Source organism: Xenia sp. Carnegie-2017, unplaced genomic scaffold (assembly GCF_021976095.1).
Source record: "Xenia sp. Carnegie-2017 unplaced genomic scaffold, XeniaSp_v1 HiC_scaffold_14, whole genome shotgun sequence".
NCBI classification, from domain to species: Eukaryota; Metazoa; Cnidaria; class Anthozoa; order Malacalcyonacea; family Xeniidae; genus Xenia; species Xenia sp. Carnegie-2017.
The window spans coordinates 5109545-5133036 of record NW_025813447.1 but is presented as its reverse complement, the minus strand read 5'-3'; the positions used below and the strand labels follow the sequence as shown (position 1 = coordinate 5133036).

The 23492-nt window shown below is 34.8% G+C and overlaps 4 protein-coding genes across 5 annotated transcripts; 3 read left to right on the top strand and 1 right to left on the bottom strand.

Moving 5' to 3' along the window:
* The first annotated feature begins 2433 nt into the window (after positions 1-2433).
* On the top strand, positions 2434-5028 carry LOC124433749 (zinc finger protein 90-like). 2 transcript variants are annotated; one of them, XM_046983528.1, is made up of 2 exons: positions 2434-2560; positions 3086-5028. In XM_046983528.1, the coding sequence occupies exon 2, from the start codon at positions 3204-3206 to the stop codon at positions 4086-4088; it is 885 nt and encodes a 294-aa protein (XP_046839484.1). In that variant the 5' UTR covers positions 2434-2560; positions 3086-3203; the 3' UTR covers positions 4089-5028. The 2 variants fall into 2 exon arrangements, with proteins under 2 accessions (XP_046839484.1, XP_046839483.1); XM_046983527.1 differs by lacking the exon at positions 2434-2560 and adding an exon at positions 2842-2993.
* Positions 4796-14379, bottom strand: LOC124433748 (DNA/RNA-binding protein KIN17-like). Its single transcript, XM_046983526.1, is given in 19 exon segments — positions 4796-5648; positions 6466-6526; positions 6528-6564; positions 7687-7786; positions 7891-7934; positions 7937-7958; positions 8483-8540; positions 9140-9199; positions 9282-9359; positions 9670-9727; positions 10833-10881; positions 11145-11197; positions 11282-11330; positions 11616-11698; positions 12094-12136; positions 12629-12708; positions 13396-13439; positions 13525-13619; positions 14093-14379. Coding segments are annotated over 19 exon segments (1200 nt in total). The 5' UTR covers positions 14213-14379; the 3' UTR covers positions 4796-5582.
* A 48-nt stretch (positions 14380-14427) lies between these two features.
* On the top strand, positions 14428-17809 carry LOC124433751 (ragulator complex protein LAMTOR5 homolog). The gene is made up of 4 exons (XM_046983531.1): positions 14428-14726; positions 16853-16914; positions 17028-17145; positions 17529-17809. The coding sequence occupies exons 1-4, from the start codon at positions 14692-14694 to the stop codon at positions 17587-17589; spliced, it is 276 nt and encodes a 91-aa protein (XP_046839487.1). The 5' UTR covers positions 14428-14691; the 3' UTR covers positions 17590-17809.
* A 4242-nt stretch (positions 17810-22051) lies between these two features.
* On the top strand, positions 22052-23093 carry LOC124434207 (protein BRICK1-like). The gene is made up of 3 exons (XM_046984089.1): positions 22052-22200; positions 22358-22440; positions 22913-23093. The coding sequence occupies exons 1-3, from the start codon at positions 22068-22070 to the stop codon at positions 22937-22939; spliced, it is 243 nt and encodes an 80-aa protein (XP_046840045.1). The 5' UTR covers positions 22052-22067; the 3' UTR covers positions 22940-23093.
* The last annotated feature ends 399 nt before the right edge of the window (positions 23094-23492 follow it).

Genomic DNA, 23492 nt, shown 5'->3' with positions numbered 1-23492 from the left:
AAACACTACACTCTAATATTATTAACACCAATCATATTCACAATACACCAAAACCCATGGCAACGCATTTCACCCCATCCAATCACATTGATCCACCCACTAATCCAATTAGACGCTCTAAACGTCTCCAAGCTAAAAAGCACGTGTAAATAAATATCCTCATTCTGATGAAGGCTCGAAGCAACGAGTCGAAAGCTCAATAAAAATCACTTAAAATCCGGAGAAACTTTTATCTTTTATGTATTAAATGCCTGGATTACAAATTTTCAAACTTATATATATATATAAAAGGAAATAAAATCGACAAGTTTTTGCTGTCGCTACTCGGAGTTTCACGTCGTAGAGCGATCTTCAGGCAACTCTGAGTTTCACGCAATCAAAAATTTTTGCTGAAAGGGTCATTTTGTGCGTGCAGTTAAAAGAAGAAAAATTCTAAAGTAATTAATATCAAGCCGTTTCATCATCGGTTTATGTACATTATGCTCGATCAAAGAGCGAGCATGGATCAAATACAGCTTTTGCAGTCTTTAAAAAACTCACGAGTGCATGTTTGGCCGTAATTTTGAGATATTCCTCGACTGTACCGTCTAGCTCTGTCTCGTTTTGTTTCTCTTTATCGTTTCAGAAAACACTCGTTACGCAGCCTTACTGTTAAAAACATTTGCCAGAAAAAATTTCTTCCTGTTTTGTTTTATTCTTTGCATTTTCTTGTATATCTTGAATTTCAAGCGATTGCAATTGTGGAAATCTTTGTTTTCATACAACTGCCGCCATGTTTTTGTTCTAAATTGAAAAGAAGTTTGTTTGTCACTGCTTTTCAGCCAATCAGGTTACAGTATTTACAGTGCAATTATACTTTCTACAGTGCAATTACAGATAAACTGCACTGCAATCAACAAATCGCAGTCGAGAATATCTCAATATATATTATAATACAGGTTATACTGTGGTAGTAAAGAAACTTGGTATGATGATGAAACCCCATCTAAAACAGCCAATGTTGAACTTTCTGAGCAATTGAAAACCTCGATGATGCAAGAAGTTAGGTTTGATTTGAATGCCTAGATCTTATTTCATTTGCTGATTTTACACAGAATCATAAAGAAAAGTTTAGATTTCGATGAATGGCCATGGGGAAAGGGGAGCGGTAGAAAATATAGAAGTGGAATGTACAGCTTAAGGTACGTATGCTTGAGCCAAAGCTAAATGATGCACTCATCTTGGAGGAATACAAAAGAATCAAAAGATTCAGCTGTTGATCTCTTATTACGACAGCAAGGAAGACGAAAATCACCTTTTTGCGAAGCGGAAATGTCAACGGTCTTAGATTTAGTTACCATAGCATTTAGCCACGAGGTCTGCAAAGGATGACTGTAATACGGCAATTTTTAATTATATGTAGTGTTAAAGATTTCATCTTGCATTAGTAAATTCAAGCTCGCAAGGCCGTTCAAAGAAATTGAGATGCTATGGACACAATCAATTTTTGGGCGTTTGCTCCCAGACAACCCCAACGAACGGCCCTGCAAGCTCGTTAGCTCGTTAGTCATTCTAAAATCATTCGAGAATATTTTACTTCGTAATAAAGTAAATGGTTTGAACCCCGGAGTATCGCTACATGTTTGTAAATGTCGATCGTCCAGGTTGCTATAGTCCTGAGAAGGACTGTTTTCGTTGTTGTTGACTGACGTTTCGACAACCTTAGCGGTAGTCATCTTCAGATTCAAAATGACTCTGAAGAGTCAAAATGACTCTTTTGACTCTGAAGATGACTACCGCTAAGATTGAAGTCATCGATGTTTCGCCTATACATATGGTTTTCTATCACATTGTCAACATTGCATGCAGTCGATGTAATGACGCCGAATGACAGCCGAGCTGCCGAACAAGAAACGAACTATTGTTAGCAATGAATTTCGTAAATGGTTAACGCGGGAAATTCATATTATGATTTATGAACCAATTTTTAAACAATGTGAAAAAACAACCGGTAATTTATTACAACAAAAGCTGCGCTTAACAGTGAGTCGGCGAACAGACAGCGTCGAAAAACATAAAAAGATGACAAAAGCGTGAGGTTATCTTTATGTAGACGTTGTAATTGGTGACTGGCATCAAGTATTCCTTTTCCAGAAAGAAGCATGATTTATTTTGAAAATGACACTTAATGTAAAGTAAATGGGACAAACCACGCCAAGAGTGGACCATCTGTCAAGCAAACTAAAGCAGTTTGTACGAGTGCATAAATTGAGTGGCAGGTGACAAAATAAATTAACATCTGACAATTTCATACTCAAAGCAAAACGCAGCAATATCATTGGGCCCGCGTCCTCGTTTGCAATTCAAAGCGCAATTCTATAAATGTTTAAAAAGTTAATTTAGGATTACAGCACGAGCTCTCGACAGATGATAATACATTAGAGTTCAAGCAAAGCGCAGCGGAGTGGACAAAGAACAGTCGACGTTTATGACATCCGAATACAACTGCCCCAACGATACGTGGAAGAAGGAAAAGCAAGATTTATAAAATTATCGTAATTAAAATTTTATTATCGAAGAGGTAAGTTTGAAGATGCCAACAAGCAACAGCCTTTACGATGTTTTGCAACGTTAGAGTACACCACTTGACAACTATATATCCTTGGAAACAAAAACAAAGCCAAGCGATACTGCATGCAGGAGCTAAGTCTGGTCACCGTGTGTAAAAAAAGGCAAGTTCATCTATTACATTTCAGCCAGAGTATCAAAGTGAATATGAAGTAAGACATAATACTATTTAAATAGCAACAAAATGAGTTCATCAATTATGAAGTAGGTGCATGCATAGAGCATGCGCAAAGAGCTCTACTTTCAGTGAAACTCGCTCTCGAAAAAATTCTTTCGTTCTGTCATTGGAATCTTACCACAAAAGTTTCTAAATGGAAAGAAAACTGCAGTGATAGGCCAACAAGAAATTCTATAGTTTTTGGTTACAGAACACGGAGAAAAAAATTGTAAGCCGAAATAAAATTAATGGTGAAAATTTATGTAACTCGCGATGCAGCATCCAACTTTTTCACCGATAGATTTTTCCTCTTTACTATAGAATATGAAGTCAAATAAAGACGTCCAAAATGGCAGTCGGAACGCTCTTCAAAATTCTCCCAAGTCAAACTCTGCGCTTTCTTGCAAGATGAAAATTTTGCGAAACGCATCGCAAACGAATGGAGCAACTGAACTATGCTCATATCTTAACATCCCTTGCTAATGAATCCATTCAAAACGACACAACTGTACTGGTAAAAATAACAAAACAATGTGTCAGAAGAGCCTTCCATGAGGAATCTAAAGACACCGTTTGTTTTAATCAAACGCGGAAAGAAAACGAAACAGAACAAAGAAAAAAGTTTTTGCAACGAAAAAAGCGGCGTATCACGCCCAGTAGAAAAATTCGCGATTTCCTAGAAGTCGATGATGTAAAAGGTTTTCATATCGATCTCATCAAGCGGGATGTTTCATATGCAAACAGGGACGGAAACACGACAAACACCAAAACAAGAAACAAGAGCTCAGCAAAAAGTTGTTATCAAATCATTAACGTGCGAAACAATGCACAAAGTCACACAAAGGTCCCACCACGAAAAGCTTTTCCAACCTCTAAACTCGCGGTAGATGGAAGAGAAAAACCAAGTTATCATAAGGAATTCGATGAAAATTTTACAGACAAAGTGAACGAGACAGGCAAAGAAATGCAAACTTTAGCAGGTAATATGATGCAAAATATGGAAAACGCGAAAATCGAAGTGGAAAAATTACAGATACTCAAAAATACTCATAAAGAGGACTGGGGCAAGAACAGCCCAGAGGAAGCTGTAAAATGTAGGGAAAAGTTTAACTACCAGTGTAAGCAGTGTGGGAAACACTTCAAAACTTACTATACATTCAGCATTCACGTGAAAATGCCAGTTCACACAAAGGAATATCCGTTTGTTTGCAACATTTGTGGGAAAGGCTTTCGTCTGTCGAGCACGTTGTGTCGACATAAGATAATTCATACAAACGAAAAACCACACAAATGCCAGAAAACTTTAATCGCTCTTCCACGTTAAAGATGCATGCGCACGCACAGCGCATGCAAGCAGCACGTATGCCACACGTGCGGCAAAGGTTTTCACCAGAGGGGAAATTTGCGCAATCACATGTTCGTCCATTCGGGCGAGCGACCATTTTGCTGCGAGACGTGCGGTCGTCATTTTAACAAGAAGTCGAATCTCAAACAGCACGTGAAGATTCACGAAAAAAACGGTAAATTTTCTTGCACGGTGCAAAAGATATTTGATGATCATTCCACATTGAAAGATCACATGAAGGACAAACATTTTCATTACTAACTACGAGTTGCCCACACATTCAGTCCCCGGACGATAGCACTGACGTTATCTCTTTGAGTGTATTCGTTTCAAGAATTTGATCCTGCCTTCCCACTCGCCTTAGAGCAGACTGAATACATGAATATAAACTTCCTTCCCCCACAAAATAGCCTTCTGCTTTCGCCCATGGCCTTATCCCCAGGGGCAAATATAGAGCAGCAATTGGGCGGATGATAAAATTTACGCTCCTCTTCCCCCCACCATCCACCACTCCCACCAACACAAACGCGGTATTAATTTTTATCTATAATCATCGCTAGTTCTCATCCAAAATATTGTGCCTGTTCTTTCTTCCTGTATTTTGACAACAATTTGAAGGGCAGTAACAACAAATATGGATTACGTCAATGATAAATCAAAGGAAGAGAGAATATAGTCAATGCAGATTGGTGTGCACATCGTTGTATTTAATTAAAAAGGACAAAAGAATGACAATAAATAACGTGAGTTTTCCGGGTTTCATTCATGTAGAATTCATAACAATATATCTAAGGGGTAAATTTACTTTTCATGAGGTGTTCAGTCAAATGTGTCTTTGCAAGTTTCAAAATCTTTTCTTTTCAATACATCTAGTAGAAATGACGGTAAATCTGAATAAAGCTATATGTTTTCAGCCGCATGAATGCATCGTCTTATCGATATTTCAAAATAATACAAGGATATTTCGACCATTCTCTCAACAAACGACACTTGCCGAGCAACCATTTGTAGTTTGTCACATTTCTCTGACAGATACGAGCTTGACCTTCGCATTGAAATCCAGAAAGCGCTTGCAATGCCAAACCAACTTTTTTCATTTTTTGACAACTATAAACTCCGAAGTGAATTTGTTCGTGGTTCGCAGTCTTGTTCGACAGCTTCGAAACGCGAGATAAACTATTTTTCAAATACTTTATATGGAGATCAAATTACGTTACAATTATTTTTAACTTCCAACTGCTTTCACCTTCCATCGGCAAATGGCGATCGGTTTTTGCCAAGTTTGTCGCTATTTTCTTTCATGAAACGACACTTGTAGAAGAATTTGAGAGTATCAGTCAAAAACTGTCATTTTTAAGTAGCCTTTTTTTCAAAAAACAATCTTTTCCAGTTCAAATAGCCTTTTGCCATTCACCCGGTCGGAACTATAAATACATAAACTGTACATACGTGATTGAGAGTAATTGAGAGTCGTTACAATTCCAACTTGGAGATGTCTTCATAAGGGAGTTTGTTGACGATTCGTCCCCGATGTTCACCCTAATATGTATCAAAAAATAAACACAATAAAACGCGTGCGCTGATTGGTCTATAGGTGTGTTTGAACGATCCTGTTAAAACCGATCTGACCTCAACCAATCAAAACAATGAAACAAACAGAATTTGCAAATCAATCAGGAATACATTTAAGGGGAAAAATTGAAACGTTTGTCTGTCTTTTTTCACATTTTGTTATTATAAAAGAAATAAAAGATGTTTTCGTGCAGGAGCAGGTGCGACCCTCGACCTTCGGTCTTGCGCTTGCTGATCTGCTCTCAAATTCTCCCAAAGGTCTCCTCGGTTGGCATATAAGCCTGTGCAAAGACAGTAAACGTTTTTATTTCTTAAATAATACACATCCTCAAAACATATGACTAGGAGGTGCGATTCGAACGGAACGACTACAGTAGCCTAGATTTCGCGGAAAACCTAACTTTATTTAAATCAAACATTTGGTGAGCTTTAACATAACGCTTGCACTGAGCTTTAACATAACGCTTGCACTGATTGGTCTATAGCTGAGTTTACATTAACCAGTGCAAACACAATAAACACCTTCATAACAGAATTACTTGGTCAACGGGGAAAAAAATATGTTCTAAAACGACAAGGGGTGAAACTAAACCGTTAATTGGGGAGGGGGGGAGAATATTCGTTTATTCAGCTCTCTCTGCCCGACTGTTTTTTTTGAAAACAATTTTAATTGGAAAAGAAATCAATAGGGCTGAACTAAATGTAGAAATATTCACCTCTCCCCGCGATTAGCATTCCAGTTTCACCACTGAAACGACAGTAACTTGAAACAATATTGAACTACCTCCGTCAACTCGACCGAGACACTGAAGGATTTCTCGTCCAAATCACGTAATGTCCCTTCATTCTCTATAACGACCATTTAATATCAACACTGATCTACCTGAAAAATGAAACATCACATCCATGTTCTTACAAAAAATATTGTTGAGCCTCACTCGGTAAGAAATATATCTTCAGTTAACCAAACATTTACTTTGATAAACACATATGCATGTATACAAAACTGGTGCTTACTGCAGATGAAAATGCATGAAACGTCCACTTTCTTCAATACTGCAATAATTTAAAGTGCCCATATATCAGGGTCAGGGAAATAACCTCTTTAGATAGTTAAATCCATTTTACGAACTTTTGTAATATATTAGATAGGTCGAAAATTTCATCTTATTGGGTTTTTCGGGCCTAAAAGTAGGTGACTCTGCACAGGAAGTGACGCAAAAAATAGAAAACGCTCGTTTCGTAAAGTATAAACACTGCACAAAAATGTTAATTGCTTCAACTGAGAACTTAAACAGCAACTTATTACAAATCACTGTTCATGCTAAATTAAGCACCTGACGTAGCTAAGTGGTTGGGGAGGAGTAAAATCCCAGTAAAATTAGTCACGCCTTGCCATGTGTCAGAATTCTTGTTTGACCCATAAAGTATATGATGACTTAAGTAAATAGATAAATAACGATAACAGAGGAAGTTAAATAAAGATAAGAAGGAAATAAATAAGGACAAGACAGGTAGATAAATAAGGATAAGAGATGTTGATAGATAAGGATAAAATTGTAGATAAATAAGGATAGGAAGGAAATAAATAAGGGGAGAAAACAGGGAGATAAATAAGAAGAGCCAATAGGAAATAAATAAGGGTGAAAATGTTTAGCTGTATATTAAATATATTTTCAATGGTGAAGTCAGCCCGATCTTTTACTAAGATTTTCACAGATTTCAACGATTGCAATCGTTTGAAATTCAAGTATTACATAAGAATGCAAAGAATAGAAACAAAACAGCAAGTACTGTTTTGAGTGAATGTTTTAAACTGGTGGGTTTTAAAGACTGCAAATAGTCCTCGTTCTTCAGTGCTATTTTGCTGCGGTCTTTGAAAACTCACTCATGCATGTTCAGCTGTAATTGCACTCAAAACTATACTATGACCTATACGGATAACGGACATATATCGTATAAAAATGGAGTGCTTATTCCACATCAAATTGGACATAGTGCTTACCTAATGCGGGAATGACCGTTTCCAAATACGTTTGATCAATTTTCAAAACATCTCCACTGTCCAGCATTTTCACAATACCGGTAAAAACATCTTTTACTTCCTGTAAATTAGACAAAACTTTTCAAAACGTCCGCGAGTATGGAAAATGGACAGCCAAAACGCGACATCATGACACATAAACTTTAACGGCAAGCATAATCATACCGTAACAACCGCTTTCTTTTTGTAATATTTCTCTCCTAGTTTTTATGCATAACTTTCACCACGATTCCCTACCAAAGAAACATCGACTTGAAAAGAAAAACGTACAAGGCCAGTAGCTAAACATTAATAAAATTGGATAAATCAGCAAACCACGTGCTCTGCACGCGCGAAGATTCTATTTGTCAATCATTGTTATCATTTCATGTCGAGACGAGAGGCGAAATACTAATTACGAGGCCTGTAGGCTAAGACAAAGTCGTTGGGCTTTAAGTAATATTTATTCCTTCAAATGAGTTCAGTGTCCTGTGGACATTTGCATTTCTCATGCTCCTTTGCTTTTGCCTTTAACCCTTCGCGTGGGTTAATAATATAAAAATGATTTATTTCACTGAAATGAAGTCTCAGCGATGCGTTTTAAAAAGAAATTGTTCGAACGTGTGCGTTTTGAAGACTGGGGAGAAAGCGGCTTCAAAATTATAGGAAAAGGTTTCATTCCAGTTATATTCACTTCAATGAGTTTAATTTATTCTAGCGCAAACCGCTGGCGCACGCGATAGCGGCTCGATGTATGATTCTGTAATTGTTTGAGTACCTTCATTAACCAATTGTCCTTCCTCAAATTTCCTTTTTGCTTTCTTTGCCTCCTCTTCCTTAAAACAGACAACATAATCTATCGTACCAATGTCACAACAATAATACAGCATTGAAGATCTAATGCAAATAAAATTTGAAATAAACAGCAACATACTTCCATATACACAAAACGAATAATTAAACTAAAGCTATATGTAAACTATTAATTGTTTATAAGTTTAATCTAGAAATTAGAGACTATATATAATGTCACTCGACTGTTAAATACTGTTTAATAATTAAGTTTGGGAGCTTGGAAAATTGAGTTTGGAGCATTGTCACATGACCGCTTACCTGCAATGGCGAAACTTGAACGTTTGGTGGGGGTGATTATTCATATATTCAGCTCCCCTTGCTAATTTCTTTTGAAACTATAATCGCTAACAATGCAAATCAGTCAAGCTGAGCTGAATATATGAGCATTCTTCCCTCCCCACATACACAAACACACACACTTAAAGTTCTAGTTTCGCCCTGACGACAGGTTCGACTGTAGTTTGGTTATGATTGCAAAACTTTGCAAATGGGCAATACATTGACGATGCTGTTGTTTATCGCAGGAGCTCAAGCAAATGAAGGAAAATGATTGATGTGAAGAAAATAGAAAGCATAATACCTGCATGATTTCATCAAGAGCCGATTTACGTTTCTGTCTGTTATAAAATATATCAGAAACATAAACAAGAACAGAAAATAAGCATGTTTATCATGAATGTCCTAAGCTGCACTCAACCTAATAAGACTGAACTTTAACTCACGATTCTTTTTCCTTCTTTTTGCTGTCTTTCTCCTTGGTCTTATCGAGTTTTACAAATGGATTTGAATTGCCAGCTTTGCTAAAATAAAAGTAAATAACAGTGATTCTTTGTCAGCCGCAAAAAGGAGTATATATAAGAACTCAAGTTTCAACATCAGATCACTCTTTAGAAGACATTTGACTGGAGGGTATAAGAATTCAAGTTTCAACATCAGATCACTCCTGATATAAACATTTAACAACAGATCAGTCTTGACGAATACCCTACGTACACTGTAGTATGTAAGGACTCTATTTTTAACATCAGACCACTCCTGATGAAGACACGATTGACTGGGAGGGGTGTGGGGTTAGTTTAAATTATTCACTCTGTAATATGGAAATTCAACCTCAACGGTTTCGGCATTTCTTTCTCTTTGTCAGATTTCAAGTTCAGATTAAGAGTAACTGAAACACAAAATATCAACACTTTATTATAACGAAGATACAAAAACTGAATGGCAGAAGCTATTGAATCTAAAAACTGAATGGCAGAAGCTATTGACACCCATAATTTTCTAATATAACAATATACTAGCAGGTTTAACTAAGTACTTAAAGATTTAACTAAGTACTTGCAGGTCTAACAAAGTACTTGCAGGTTTTTTCTAAATTTTTCCAGGTTATAGAGATTATAAATAAGACTAGAGGTGGCATCGTATTATAATCTATAGTTCAAAATATAGTATGCGTTTTTTTGTGGAGCAAAATCGATTCCCGGATGTTAAGCTACAGTGGAAAACTGTGATTTTTTCACTTTTTTGTACATATTATGCGTAAATACTGCAGTAAATATTTTTACAATCTAATTGTTGAACAATGCTTTCCTTTTTATCGTAATTTTAGATGGCTTAAGCCACTCGTATTTGGCAAAACTTGTTGTGTTGCTTTTATACTTATTCCGTAAATTATATAAGTCTATGAATCATTGCTTGATAAGAAGTCCTTTTCGTGTTTAATTCATCCACCAACAGACTTCAAAAACATATGTGTCATCCATAACGGAAAATGTTTAAAATTGTTAAACTATGTGAATATGGGTTGTAAAATAGAGAAACAACAAAAACATCATAAGTTCTCATTGCGTACAGTTTAACTAAAACATACAAAGTATACGGAGATTATAAACAACATACAATCATAATAACAACTCGCTAAAACAATTACTAACGTTTTAAAATGACAAATTTTCTTGATGCTCGTACAAAAACGTAAAGTATGCTAAAAAGAATTGAAGCAGACGGCAAAACATCATTTGTTTACTTCGAGGTTTAATGTGGGACCTAGATTCGCAAGTTTGCCACAATACTCGCAGTTTCAACAAAGGCATCACAGGTTTGAAAAGAGCCCACAGGTTTTACAGAGTACTAAAGCCGCATCTGTTTCTGAGAGGCGTCCGTAAGTAGAGATTCAACTGTATATATTATTTCGAGTAAAACAAAAGTTGAATCCCGGAAAACCAAATCAACTTGTGCTCTTGGTGGTGCGACACAGAGAGCAAACAAAACAATACCTTTCTCGTCTTCGTCATTTCTTTCCAGTTCTGTGGGACAAGATTGAGGCTAAAACAGAAGCAAAATCTCGTTTAGACAAAATTTACGTGGTAGAGATCTTCGAAAGAAAAAAACGCATTTAGAAATTGTGAATTAAGATTCGACTTTGTCAGGAGAACTTTCAACTGAGTTGGAAACACAGACAAAATAAAATGCACAGTGTAAGGTTATTAGGTTATTAAATGAACTCAGACGCTATGCTATGCGCTGCAAAATCTACATTTATTCTTTATTTTCTCATTCAAATGAAAAAAAAATCCCCATAGTACTACCTGATCAAGTTTCCTTGCTAATTCTCTTTCAATTTGTTTTTCAATGAACTTGGCTACAAATTAAAACTGTTGAATCACTAATAAAAAATATTGAACGACCAATGAAAACCAAAAAAACTCTCCCACGTGTGAAGTACCTGTTTTCTCATCATCATCCATCTCCATCTTTTCCTTACTTTCTGATGCCTGGTGATTGAAACAGAAAAATTAAACAAATTAGTCGGACAAAAATCTTCATGAACTATGTAAAAAATTTCCGCCTTTGACATCGATCTCAAGATTCAAATTCGAGAATCAGAGAACAAGAGAATTGAAAAGAAAATTTCTTTTGTTTTGTTTCCTCCAACTTTAAGAAAATATGCTTTGCTTTGATTTCTTTCTCGTTCTTACGTATGTCAGTAGTGAAAACTAGGCTTACTTGGTGTGTCTTACTTACAAGTAACACTTACTTGTAAGTCTTGGGCGACTTACCTTTTGCCTCGCGAGCGTCTCAGGATCTCTATCAATATACGTAATAAACCATCCTTTCTCAGTGTTGTCCACTTTACATTTACCTAATCAGTGAGAGATACATACAAGTAAATGGTCGCTCGCGTAGAAAAATATGCTTAAGTATGCATAGTGAGGTTACTTATTGATTAGCTAAATGTACTCAAAAGCCGAGGAAGGTTGAGAAAATATGATTGCGTTTTTGTGGATGGTATAAATCAGTTAATGTTGCTTTGATGTTACAAAGCTTTTGCTTCATAAATTTACGATGAAAATCAGTGTATACAGTAGTTTCAGTTTGTTTTGCATTAAAGACTTTAAAACCTTATGAAATCCTGGAGGCGCAGAACTGTCAAGTTTATTAAACTGTTTTGAATGCTATTTTCACCATAGCAAATGCGCTTTTCAAGGCAATATTGAGACTAGTCACAAGTATATTCGAGTTTAAAACGCACTTTACCTTCACGACCCAACCATTTCACAAACTCTGTCAATGTTACCCACTAGATAAAACAAAAATTACAACTCGAAAGCTTTCTTCGGAGATGGGGGAGTAATTACTTCAGTTTCCAGCACTGGCTGAAGGCAAATCATTGCCGTATAGCGCTTACGAAAAATTATCGAAGTTGACCTTCTTTTTGATATTTTTGGAGACAGCAGATCATCTTAATTTTTTTAGGAGGGGATTTATGTATTCATGTATCTTTCTAACATAAGAAATGTGAAAAAAAACTAATATTTTATCAAAGCAATCTTAGTCTTGTTATATTTGTACATTGGGTCTGAAAAGGCTCTTCGCGGAAAGTTAAGCAAATATTACATCACATGTATGTACGTATATTATATTGCATAGTATGTTATATATTTTATATTACTTATTATATTGTTATTTAATGTAAAACGTAGCATTCCCGTGATTTTGGCTGGCATTTTGCATTGGTTTATATTTACATTCTGGAACTCTAAACAGCTCAACAAAAATTTCTCTCACTGACCTGTGTGGAATTCATATGAAGATGATTTCTGTCACTAATATATTCCTGATATACAACATTGGCATGGACTCGTCGCGTACCTTTAAAAAAAAGTTTTCAGCCACTTCCATACATTGTAATTGACCTAATCTTGTACATTTAAAATATATTCTCTAGTTGTAAAATAAATAGGCAGTAATCAAAGAAATATGATGGCTGCATGATCGCAACTGAAAGTAGAAACTAACTTAACTAAAACAAAATGCTGTACTGTATTTACCCCCCAGGCAAAATTATTGCCAACATAAAATAATACGTTTTACTTACATCATACTGTTTAAACAATCTTCAGTTATGGCCCCATCTCCCTTTCAAATGCCACCCTCCCCCCTTGACACAAAATCCTGGCTACGCCACTGTACAGAATAAAGTTTATTAGTTCATGTAAACAGAAACCTGCTAACTAATTGCAGATTAAAATCATCTCTGTCATAGGTACATTATTAGAACTTTTGACTGAGAAAATCACTGAAGTATATTAATGGTAATAATGTTAAGGTAAGTTCAATCTGAATGATTGAAAAAGTCAATGTCGTACGTATAACAACATTAGGCTTTAAAGTTTAATCTTAGAGATTAAAAAATTACTGTTGTATATTTAAGCTAAGTTATTCTTAGTCATTAAAAAATCACACATTAATTTTAAGCTAAGTTTATTCTTGCAGGTCTAGAAAAATTGCTAGTGTTGTTTATCAGAATCCCAAAATTGCTAATTATTTGCATCTTACCAAACCTTCTTCTCAGTAGCAACATAAAATCATCTTCAAATTCCCTATGATGAAATTAAGATTGTCATTAGTCCTGTGTGAGCTATGCTAATGAAAGGGCCAAAAACAAAAATGTCCTTTTCTCCTTACTTTGAGAATGAATCAATGAATCTATTTGGATTATCAGCAAATATCAGCAACTGTCGTTGATGTGATTCTGACATGCAGTGGCATTTGAAACCATTCTACAACACCAGGTAATACATGAATTGGACTGTTTATGTTTGCTGGCAGGCAGCTTTGGTCAAGTTCTTTTGGACAACACTAGCAACAATGATAAACCTCCCTTGGCATAAATCTGCCTGCCAGCAAAATGCAAACAATTTATTTCATCTGTAATATTTAAGAAATTTTGTATATTTATGAAACATTTAATCATTGCTCGCAAGTGTAACGCATCAATGTGCAAATAAATTCATTTTGAATAGAATGGTAGCATTCTACCATCTGACAGATACAAATTCAATCAATTCAACTCGGTGTGGCTCGAGCATTTTACACGAGACATAGGAAGTTTGAACAGTCATTGAATTCGAATTAAAGATAAAGTTTATGACTAATCCAGGCCCAATTGACACCCTAGCATCAACCATGTTCACTGGTGCTTTTTTCAAAAGTAATCAAAGAAGAGTGTACAAGTCTTGACGTAATCATGTACCTCATCTCTACATTGTTTTTGACACATTTGACAATACCATCTCAATTTTTGCAAACCCTTGGCTTTTATTCTGTTGCTAATTGCTTTCGGCGTCAATGGACCAGCTTTTTCTTTTCCCATTTTATGGAAACTTTAAATGCCCTCTTTGCCAACCTTTACCACCTTTTTAGAAAATAACACTAACACATACCTTTCTCTCAGATATATTCAACTACAGTTTTACAACTTCTAAACTAACATGACGTCATTTCGCGCGACTGAATATTCTCGGCGTCCCGTCGGCTTACTCCGCTTATTTCCCGAACAAACACCTAAAGTAAAAGATGGGAGCCTCAGTAAACAAGTGAGTATTGTTCATCGGGATGAAGATGAATAATGAATAGTAGTTATAAAAAGTAGAGCATCAACACAAAATAGAGTTTGAGTTAGGTAAAAGTTAAATTTTACTTAAAAAGTTTTACACATTCCACATTACGTATGCCTGAAAGTTTGGCTAACGCACGTGACGTGCTCCTCGATATCGGCGGGCTTAATTTTCAATTTTCACATCAACAGTGCATCAAATAAGTTGCCTTATTTACAATATATTTTTGATCAAGATGGAATCTGAACTTGAAAATTCTGTGGACAGCCTGTAAGTATGACCTCATTGCCTTTGTATTATATATTTACAAATTCAACTCAAACTATACGAAATCGATTGCAAGCACTGTGAACATTCTGTCCGTCATTGTCAACTTTCAAGAGGAATTTGCAGAAGTCACCATTCACCAAACCTGACAATTTTTTGATTATCTGCATTGAAAATTTAAATTCAGGAATTCCTCATTTTTGCGTTTTGTCCTTTAATATTTTTGTTACCTACATATTAAACTTCTTACCTTTATTCAATTCAATTGTAAATTTCAACATACATTGCTGAAAACAAACTTGCCAATACTTGCTGAATCAAATGGGGACTTTTTATTTAAAAGTGAGATTGTCTTGAAAAACGTGAGACTTTAATGTGCTCACAATAATATAATATTGCCTGTGTTTATTTTCAATCGAAAAATAATCATTTGGTATTTAATCTTGCAACAGTGCGTAATTATATATTTATAACTACAGTAGAACCTTTACTAAGAGGTTACCTTTTGGGATTTCTCGTGTGACCACTTAATACCAGTTGACCATTTAATACACGTTTTTAAGAAAATCACAAGACAGCCTAAATGTAATACAATATAACTAAAATTGAATCAAGCATTGTTCCTCAACATCCCATTCTCTAAGGTATGTTTTTGTTTCATTGGCTGAAGGGAAATTTAAACGAGAAAAATTCAAATTGCTGTAGAAATATGTATGCAAAAACACTGCTGACACTTTAGTTTCAAGGTTAAATACATTACAATATAAAGCTTTGGCATGCTCCAGAATAAATACTTAACTATATAGTTTATTATATAAAGTATATATTTTTTCCAGACCATTTAATTGCAGTTTCAAAACATTGAAAAATAAACTTTGGGACATCGGAAAAGGTGACTGCATATGTATAATAGAGGTCACTTTTTAATAAAGGTCACTTTAATAGTATTTATATTATGAAATTTTTGGGACTTTGAGACATGACCGCTTTACGTAGGTCACCATTTCACACAGAGTCTCTTAATATAGGCTGAACTGTATAAACAATGCAAAACTAAAATTTGAAAAACTTATTGGAATCTTTTCGTTGTTTGCAGTGTGCGAATAAACAGTGTGCAATGTGCAATTTGCACATCGTTTTAGCTAAAATGAAAAATTGCACACTTTTTCAAACGATGTGCAAAATCAGCAGTTTTAACGAAAAACACTGTCGTAAATCATATGAATTTGTTCTCACTTAAAAATATTATATTTGCAATTAGCGCTATATGATAATTAAGGTATTATCAATTTGATAATGCTCTTAAGAAACACTTTTGTCAAAAAAATTACAAATCATTTTTTCTGAACTAATCCGCACACTGGTTGTTTGTATCCAGCTGGTCCTGCAAAGCCAATAAGCAGATAAGCCTGTCGAACAGCAAATTTAATGTTCAATTCAAAAATAGTTTGTTTACCTTTATATATAATGTGGGTTAAATATGTTTTTCTTTGAGTTCCATCATTTGGGTTTAAGTTTTCTATAAGTTTTACCATTCACCTCTTTATGTGAGAAGAATCCGAATATAAACATTGTAATAATAATGACCCAAAATACCATAATTTTCTTTTTTCAAGACAGTCATATGCACCCAATATTTCACATTATGGCAAATAATGTGAGATTATGTATAATAGCAGGAAAGTGAGCAAGTAAGAAAACTTGTGAGTCTCATCATCAAATCATGAGAGTTGACAGTTCTGTCATATGTAGATGTTGAGCACTCAATTTTCATATTCAGTGAGTCTTTGTGTGTATTTCAAAAGCTCGTCAATACTTTAAAAGAATTTTACACAATGAAATCAAAAAAATAGCTCACATGCCATGGTTTAAAATATGATTTAGCACATGTATGCTTTATATGATGTTTATTCCTAACTTGCACTGTGTACATGGACGAAGTTAAACAAGAATAATATCGTCACAATTGCAAGTAGCACACTTCAATTCAAACTCTTATTTTATCATATAAAATGTGCTTGGCATTTTAACTTTGACAAAATGCTCCATCATTTGTTGTCAAGACAACATAAATATACCAGTAGATCTTATTGTTTTCATCAATAACAACAAATGGGCATTTTTTATAGGATACGGGTGAGAGGGGTAATAGGAGTCTTGTGTGTGAATGACGAAGGGCTTGCACTTGCAGGTAACTTAAGCAAAAAACTTGTTGGAGAAAGTCAAAGTAGTGTTTTTCTTTGGTTTTTCAGTTTTTCAAAAGAATACATTGTGCACATAATTTCAGTACTTTCTTATTTTTAGTGGAAGGTTCAGCATCAGAAGTACATGCTGGTATAATATCGGGGATTGCTCAAGAAGCTGAGAAACTCTATCCTGATATTGATGAATCACCTGTTATTGTGTTGGAATCAGATACTTGGTAATTAGTTCAGGATTTTTGTTAGTTTTTTCTATAATTGATATATATGTAGATACACATTTTACTCATGACATCTTACAGGCAGATTGGGGATTTTAAGATTATAACAAATGCTTAATTTTCCACGACTTTAAGTTTGGCTGACAATTAAGTTTTTTCATGACAATTCATTGAAATTATAGATTTATGGCAATATATGTTTGTACATACTTTGTCATAGATTTCGGGTAAATTTTTGTCGTACATTTTAAATGGCATCAGAACTCACTCAGAAGTTACTTGAAAATAGACTATTCGTGTACGTACAATATATTTCTTCATTAATCCAGCCAAGCACATCCATTAAATAGGGATAAGTGGTAAAATAGTTTTTGTACTTTTAGTAATTTGCTGATCAGATCCTATGAAAATGCAACCACTGGCATTTACAAGGTGCCATCCTAAGCAGGATGTGTTTCCTACAGCAAGAAATCATTTATAAGTCCATTACACGTTGAACCAACTAGTTTCCTAATGATATTGACTTTATATCCAATTTGATTGTTAAAGAAAATTGTAAAATATTGATTTGGTGCAAAATGTTGGAAAAAAATATTCTGGTAGATGTAAACATTTACGTACGCATGACTATTTTTCTACAAAGAAGTCCTTGTCAAAAAAACAATTCAATGAATAATCTGAATTTTTGCCTAATTACGCATAAAAACATAAAAATGTTTCTGAGACCAATAGCAGTGGCGTAGCCAGCACGGAATTTGCTCCTGCTCAGTGGCGTATCTCGCAAAAAAATTTGGTCACGCTATTGTATGCAGAGCCACGCCTTATGACGTCGTGATTTTCATTAATACGTAGTATAAGACATAAGACTTAAAGTTTAATGAACAAATTTTTTATATAAATAATTTTTAGATAATTTTTTATATAAATAATCTTTAAATAATTCATTGTTCGTTAGCTTGCCGAATGGAGAAAAGATCGTCTTTCATAAAGCTATAGCTGTATAATTTCGCCTTAACTTCAGTAAAGCTTAAGTAAAATACTTGCGTGAGTCTGTGAATCCGTTACAAACCTATTAAGTATACGTTGTTTTGCCGATTTTTAGTGTTGAAGGCTCAAGTCGGGTTCTATAAAATGAGCGTGACTAGTTTCTCCAAATCTGTAAGTTTGAGCATGCTCAGATGTCATCAGCCAATTAGATTAGAATATTTTTTCTATAAAATATATTGTATGGTTGGGCTGAATTTTGAGAGCCCGACTAAGCTGCGAAAAGCATGGAACGGCACACTGTTGCTACGCAACATCTCACTAAATGCAAATTTTGAGTTTAATTAGACCAAAATCGCTCTTTAAAGATTTGGATTATCCTCTCAACATCCGCAGTAAATTGATTAAAACTGTTTTGAAATTCAAACTCATTTATTTTGAATTTTTAATCGAACAAATTCTTTCTTTTTGGGGAAATTTTTGTTCGGGCTGAGCCCGACCAGCCTGACCTCTAGACACGCCACTGGTCCTGCTATGTTAATTTTTCTGTGTTCACTCACTATAGAAACAACAGATTTCTACAGAAATGAATGATGTTAATGATCTAAAATTTACATAGCAACACCAAAACTTGGGGGCTGGCTACACCACTAACCAAAAGACAACCCACCATATTAATGACAATATCATAATTGTATGTGGAAGGGGTGCAAACTCACGTTCCCAAGGAGTGGGTAGGGGTGTTTATAAGAGGCGTTAATTTAGACCCCGTCTACACTAATACGTTTTCGTTTGAAAACGGATACTTTTTGATGCGTTTTTGCCTTCCGTCCACACTGAAACTCTCAAAAACGGATACACTGCCAAATGAAAACGGATCGATTTGAAAACGCTATCCAAAGGGGAGCGATTTGAAAACGGATGCGTTTTGTTTTAGTGTGGACGGTCAAAAACGGAGCCTTTTAAAAACGATGCCGTGAATGACGTCCTAAAATGGCGGAAAATGTCACTTGATGTCACAACAACCGTGGGCGTTTTATGTATAAGCATGCGCAGTGAAATCATTGAAATCAATATTAAAATAACTGGAATGATATCTGAAGCCAAAAATTGAAGCCAAAAAAATATTCGTCGTCATCAATCGTCATCACTCGTTTTTCTCGCACGTTAATAAATAATTTCTATTTTTTCGGATCTTAGATCTTTAATTTGACCTCATTTGATTTCATTTTACCAGTCAGTTTTATCTTCATCATGAAAATATTTTGAACGATGTTTATTTCAATTCTACGTTACCCACATAGCAAAAGTATTAGGTTTTTCAAATAAACTAAAAGGATTTGTCGGTATGATTTTTTTTCGACAAAATTTACATATAAAAATGAAAACATTGACAAAACAAAACAAATCTAGAGAAAAAACCAATCACTTTGCCGAACATCACCAAATCACAAAGCACAACATGACTGGGACTCGCCAAAATGCATTACTTACAGTACTGACTATAGACAACGGCTTACATTAGAAAGTTGGTATACCAACTTGGAACAAACCCCCCTGAGCAAATCACACCAATTACCGGCACCTTACAAACGACTTATTCACAATACAAACAAACCATCAACTAAAAACATTACACTTCACACTGATTCACAATGACAATACACAATTGACACCCACACATTACAACTGAAAACATCACAACTAAATCACACCTAAATCACACATCACAACTAAAAATAAAATATTTCACTTCACACTAATTCACAATGACAATACACATTTCCTGTACACACAATACGATGACGTAAGAACCAGATAACAAATACGGCTAACCTGACGTTTACTCCTCATTTGACTCTGAAGATGACTACTGCTAAGGTTGTCGAAACGTCATTCAACAACAACAAAAACAGTCCTTCTCAGGACTATACCAACCTGGACGATCTACATTTACAAACATGTAACGATGCTCCCGGGTTCAAACCATTTACTTTATTACGATCATTATAGCTGCTATATACTTTTGTCATACACTGTCGATCTGCTTTTAAGCTGCGATTCTCCTTTAAAACATATTTAAGTCTTTCAGGATATTCAATTATTGATACCGAGAGGACAACCATTTAGTATTTCAAGCACTATCCAAATCGATGAAAGTGACAAAAAATTTTCCCTCTGAATAGTAAAAATGCGAGTTATAGGCTCGGATATCCAAGTTTCTTTTTTTTTCGGAAAAACAGATTATTAAATCCACTGAAATGACAAAGAAAGACAAACACTGTCTGACACCGTTTTGAAATTTACCTTCCGATGAAAGAAAAATTTTGCTTGAATATTTCCTCGTCATATTTTCTTATTGTAGTGTCTTTTTAGCGTAGAATGTAATTTTCAGTTGGCTGTTCCTCGTTAGAACTTGTAAGTTACAACGAACTCAATGTAGTAAAGTTTTAGCTATAAAAAAAACCTTTTGCGAAGAGTTGGCTTTTGTGTGTTGTTTGTCGTGATGTTGTTTATATGTTTATACTTTTGCAATTTGTATTCAAATTTATATTGGCCGTGTATGTTTGGCACTCAGGGGAATGAAACTGACGTACAAACTGCGTGAGTATTCGGCAGTGAACTCCATATATATATATATCTGGAATGATAACTACAATACATTTTATACATAAAAAGTTGAAGCCAAAGTCCTAGTCTCTTGCGCGGTTTGTACGTCAGTTCCAGTCCTTCAAAGTCGAATATTCACGCGGTTTGTACGTCAGTTTCATTCCCCTGAGTGCCAAACATACACGGCCAATATAAATTTGAATACAAATTGCAAAAGCATAAACATATAAACAACATCACGACGAACAACACACGAGGCCAACTCTTCGCAAAAGGTTATTTTTTACAGCGGAAACTTTACTACAGTGAGTTCGTTTTAACTTACAACTTGTAACGAGGAAAAGCCAACTGAAAATTACACTGTTTGCTAAAAAGACAATACAATAGAAAATATGACGAAAAAATATTCAAGCATAAATTTTTCTTTCGTCGGAAGGTAAACTTTCAGACGGAAAACAAAAAAGACAGTGTTTGTGTTTTTTGTCATTTAAGTGGATTTAAAGATCTGTTTTTCCGAATAAAAAAGAAACTTGAATATCAGTTTCATAAAAATACGAGTCTATAACTGCATTTTACTTTTACAGAGCGATTGTATTTTCATCGATTTTGATAGTGCTTGAAACTTGAAATACTAAATGGTTGTCATCTCGATATCAATAATTGAATATCCTTAAAGACTTTGATATTTTAAAGGAAAACCGCAGCGTAAGAGCAGATCGACTAAGTTCACCTCATCTTGCTTCTCGATTTATCACTTTGATTCACTTTCCGTGAACCTTTTATTACAAACATTTCGTTATTTTTACGCTTCTGATCAAGATCCGAACTCTACCATTACCAAGGGACAAATGATTTAAAAAAAAAATGAACCGAGAGACTAGAGCCTGACGTGTGATGACGAATGATGACGACAAATATTTTTTTGGCTTCAATTTTTGGCTTCGGTTATCATTCCAGTTATTCAAATGTCGAGTTCACTGGTATTCGGCTTTGAAAGACTGGAACTGACGTACAAACAGGGCAAGAGACTATGACTTAGGCTTCAATTTTTTATCTATAAAATGTATTGTCCACTGATCTCGAAAAAGACTGAATCAAGCAACTTTATATTGTTAGTAACAATGAACTCTATTTAGTAACAATGAAATCTGGTTAGTAAACAAATTTTGAAGCCACCACCGCCATTACTAATGGCCCAACACATCGAAAGATTTTTAAAAAAACTCCAGTCTTATTTCGAGATCAGTGGGACAGGGTCTTAATGTGGCGTTTATTGGATCAATTACGGTGGACAATTATGAAGATAAAGGAGATTGAATTATGTAAACATGAAATGGAAACATGATGTCAAAATGGCGAATTTGACAAGTGAGCAGATTCAACAAGATTGGGAAAATCGCGAATTTATCGAGATTTTGTCCGAAAGCATAAAGAACATTGCAAAGTTTTTAAACAACTTTGGTGAGTAGTGTACTCTTCTATCTTCAACTTGCTCTTTCAATTTGATAAAGTGTAAAAATTCGTATCGTTTCGTACTAGATGTACTGGGCGTGTGATGTGTACTAAAAGATGCTTTTATTTTGTGATATAAGGTATATTTAATCGTTTAATTTATAAGACATGTCATGTCGTGGTAAATTGGCAAAGTTGGATGAAAAGTTGACGTTAATGGAGCAGAGAGTGGAGTATATTGAAGCGAGAGTATGTGAAAATAGTCAATTTTTCCTTCCAATCAAAATTTTTATTTCTGATATTAATTTTAGATATGATTTCTACCTTACCAGTGAAAAACGGTTTTTGATTTGGTCTAATCAGTCCATTTTTATTCTGGTTTAAAGTTGGCAAAAAGGTCTTTTAATGGATCTTGTCTGCCTAGAACGTCTTATTTTGTGACGTCATTCAAGGGCTTGTCATTACAAAATATATATACCAGCTTCCTTAAATGACGTCAGAATTTAGCTAGACTCAGACTCTCATTTTTCGCCCTGGTCCATTGAAAGCCATATTAAAACCAACCATAATGAAAAGACAGGTTGACCAAATCAAAGATTTTTCTTGCCAGTGTATTAAAAATCACACCTGGTTTTAACATTGATAATAATATTCTTTGCTTGCACTTGAAGTGCTTGTTGTCTTGTTTTTAAAAAATTTATTCCTGGTTTTTCCTGCTTAGGTAACAAAAGGAGAGGTGTTGTCATGAGCAAACATGCAAAGTAGTGAATCGTGAGTGATGCAAATATGGACACTTAGTAATTATATAATAAAGTTCATTTGTAAATGTCATTCTTTTGTAAATGTATGTTATGGGTTGACTGGTGTCAACAATTTTCAAATATATAAATGAAAGTCTTAAATGCAGAATTGATTTGACGAAACTTCTATGGAATGCGTGATGAAAGCTCTCTGCATGTTCAAAATTTTTTTACTGCAGTTTCTATTTATCATTCATAATGCAATCACATCAAATTACCTCTGCACATGCACACTATGATGTGACAATCTTTAAACCAAAAGCCCTTCTGTGCATATTTTGTCACATCTCTGAGACTGAATACCTCACTTCTGGACAGTTGGGAAGTCAGTCCAATCTTTACTCCTACAATGCAAATTTTTCCGTGAAATTATTATTCATTTCTTTAGAAAATTAATTAAATTCATTCTTTTTCCAGTGATTGAACTCAAAAATATTTCCATTATAAGAGAAAAAGGGGCTGGCTTTATTATTGATTTTGGACAACCTATTGGACAATTAT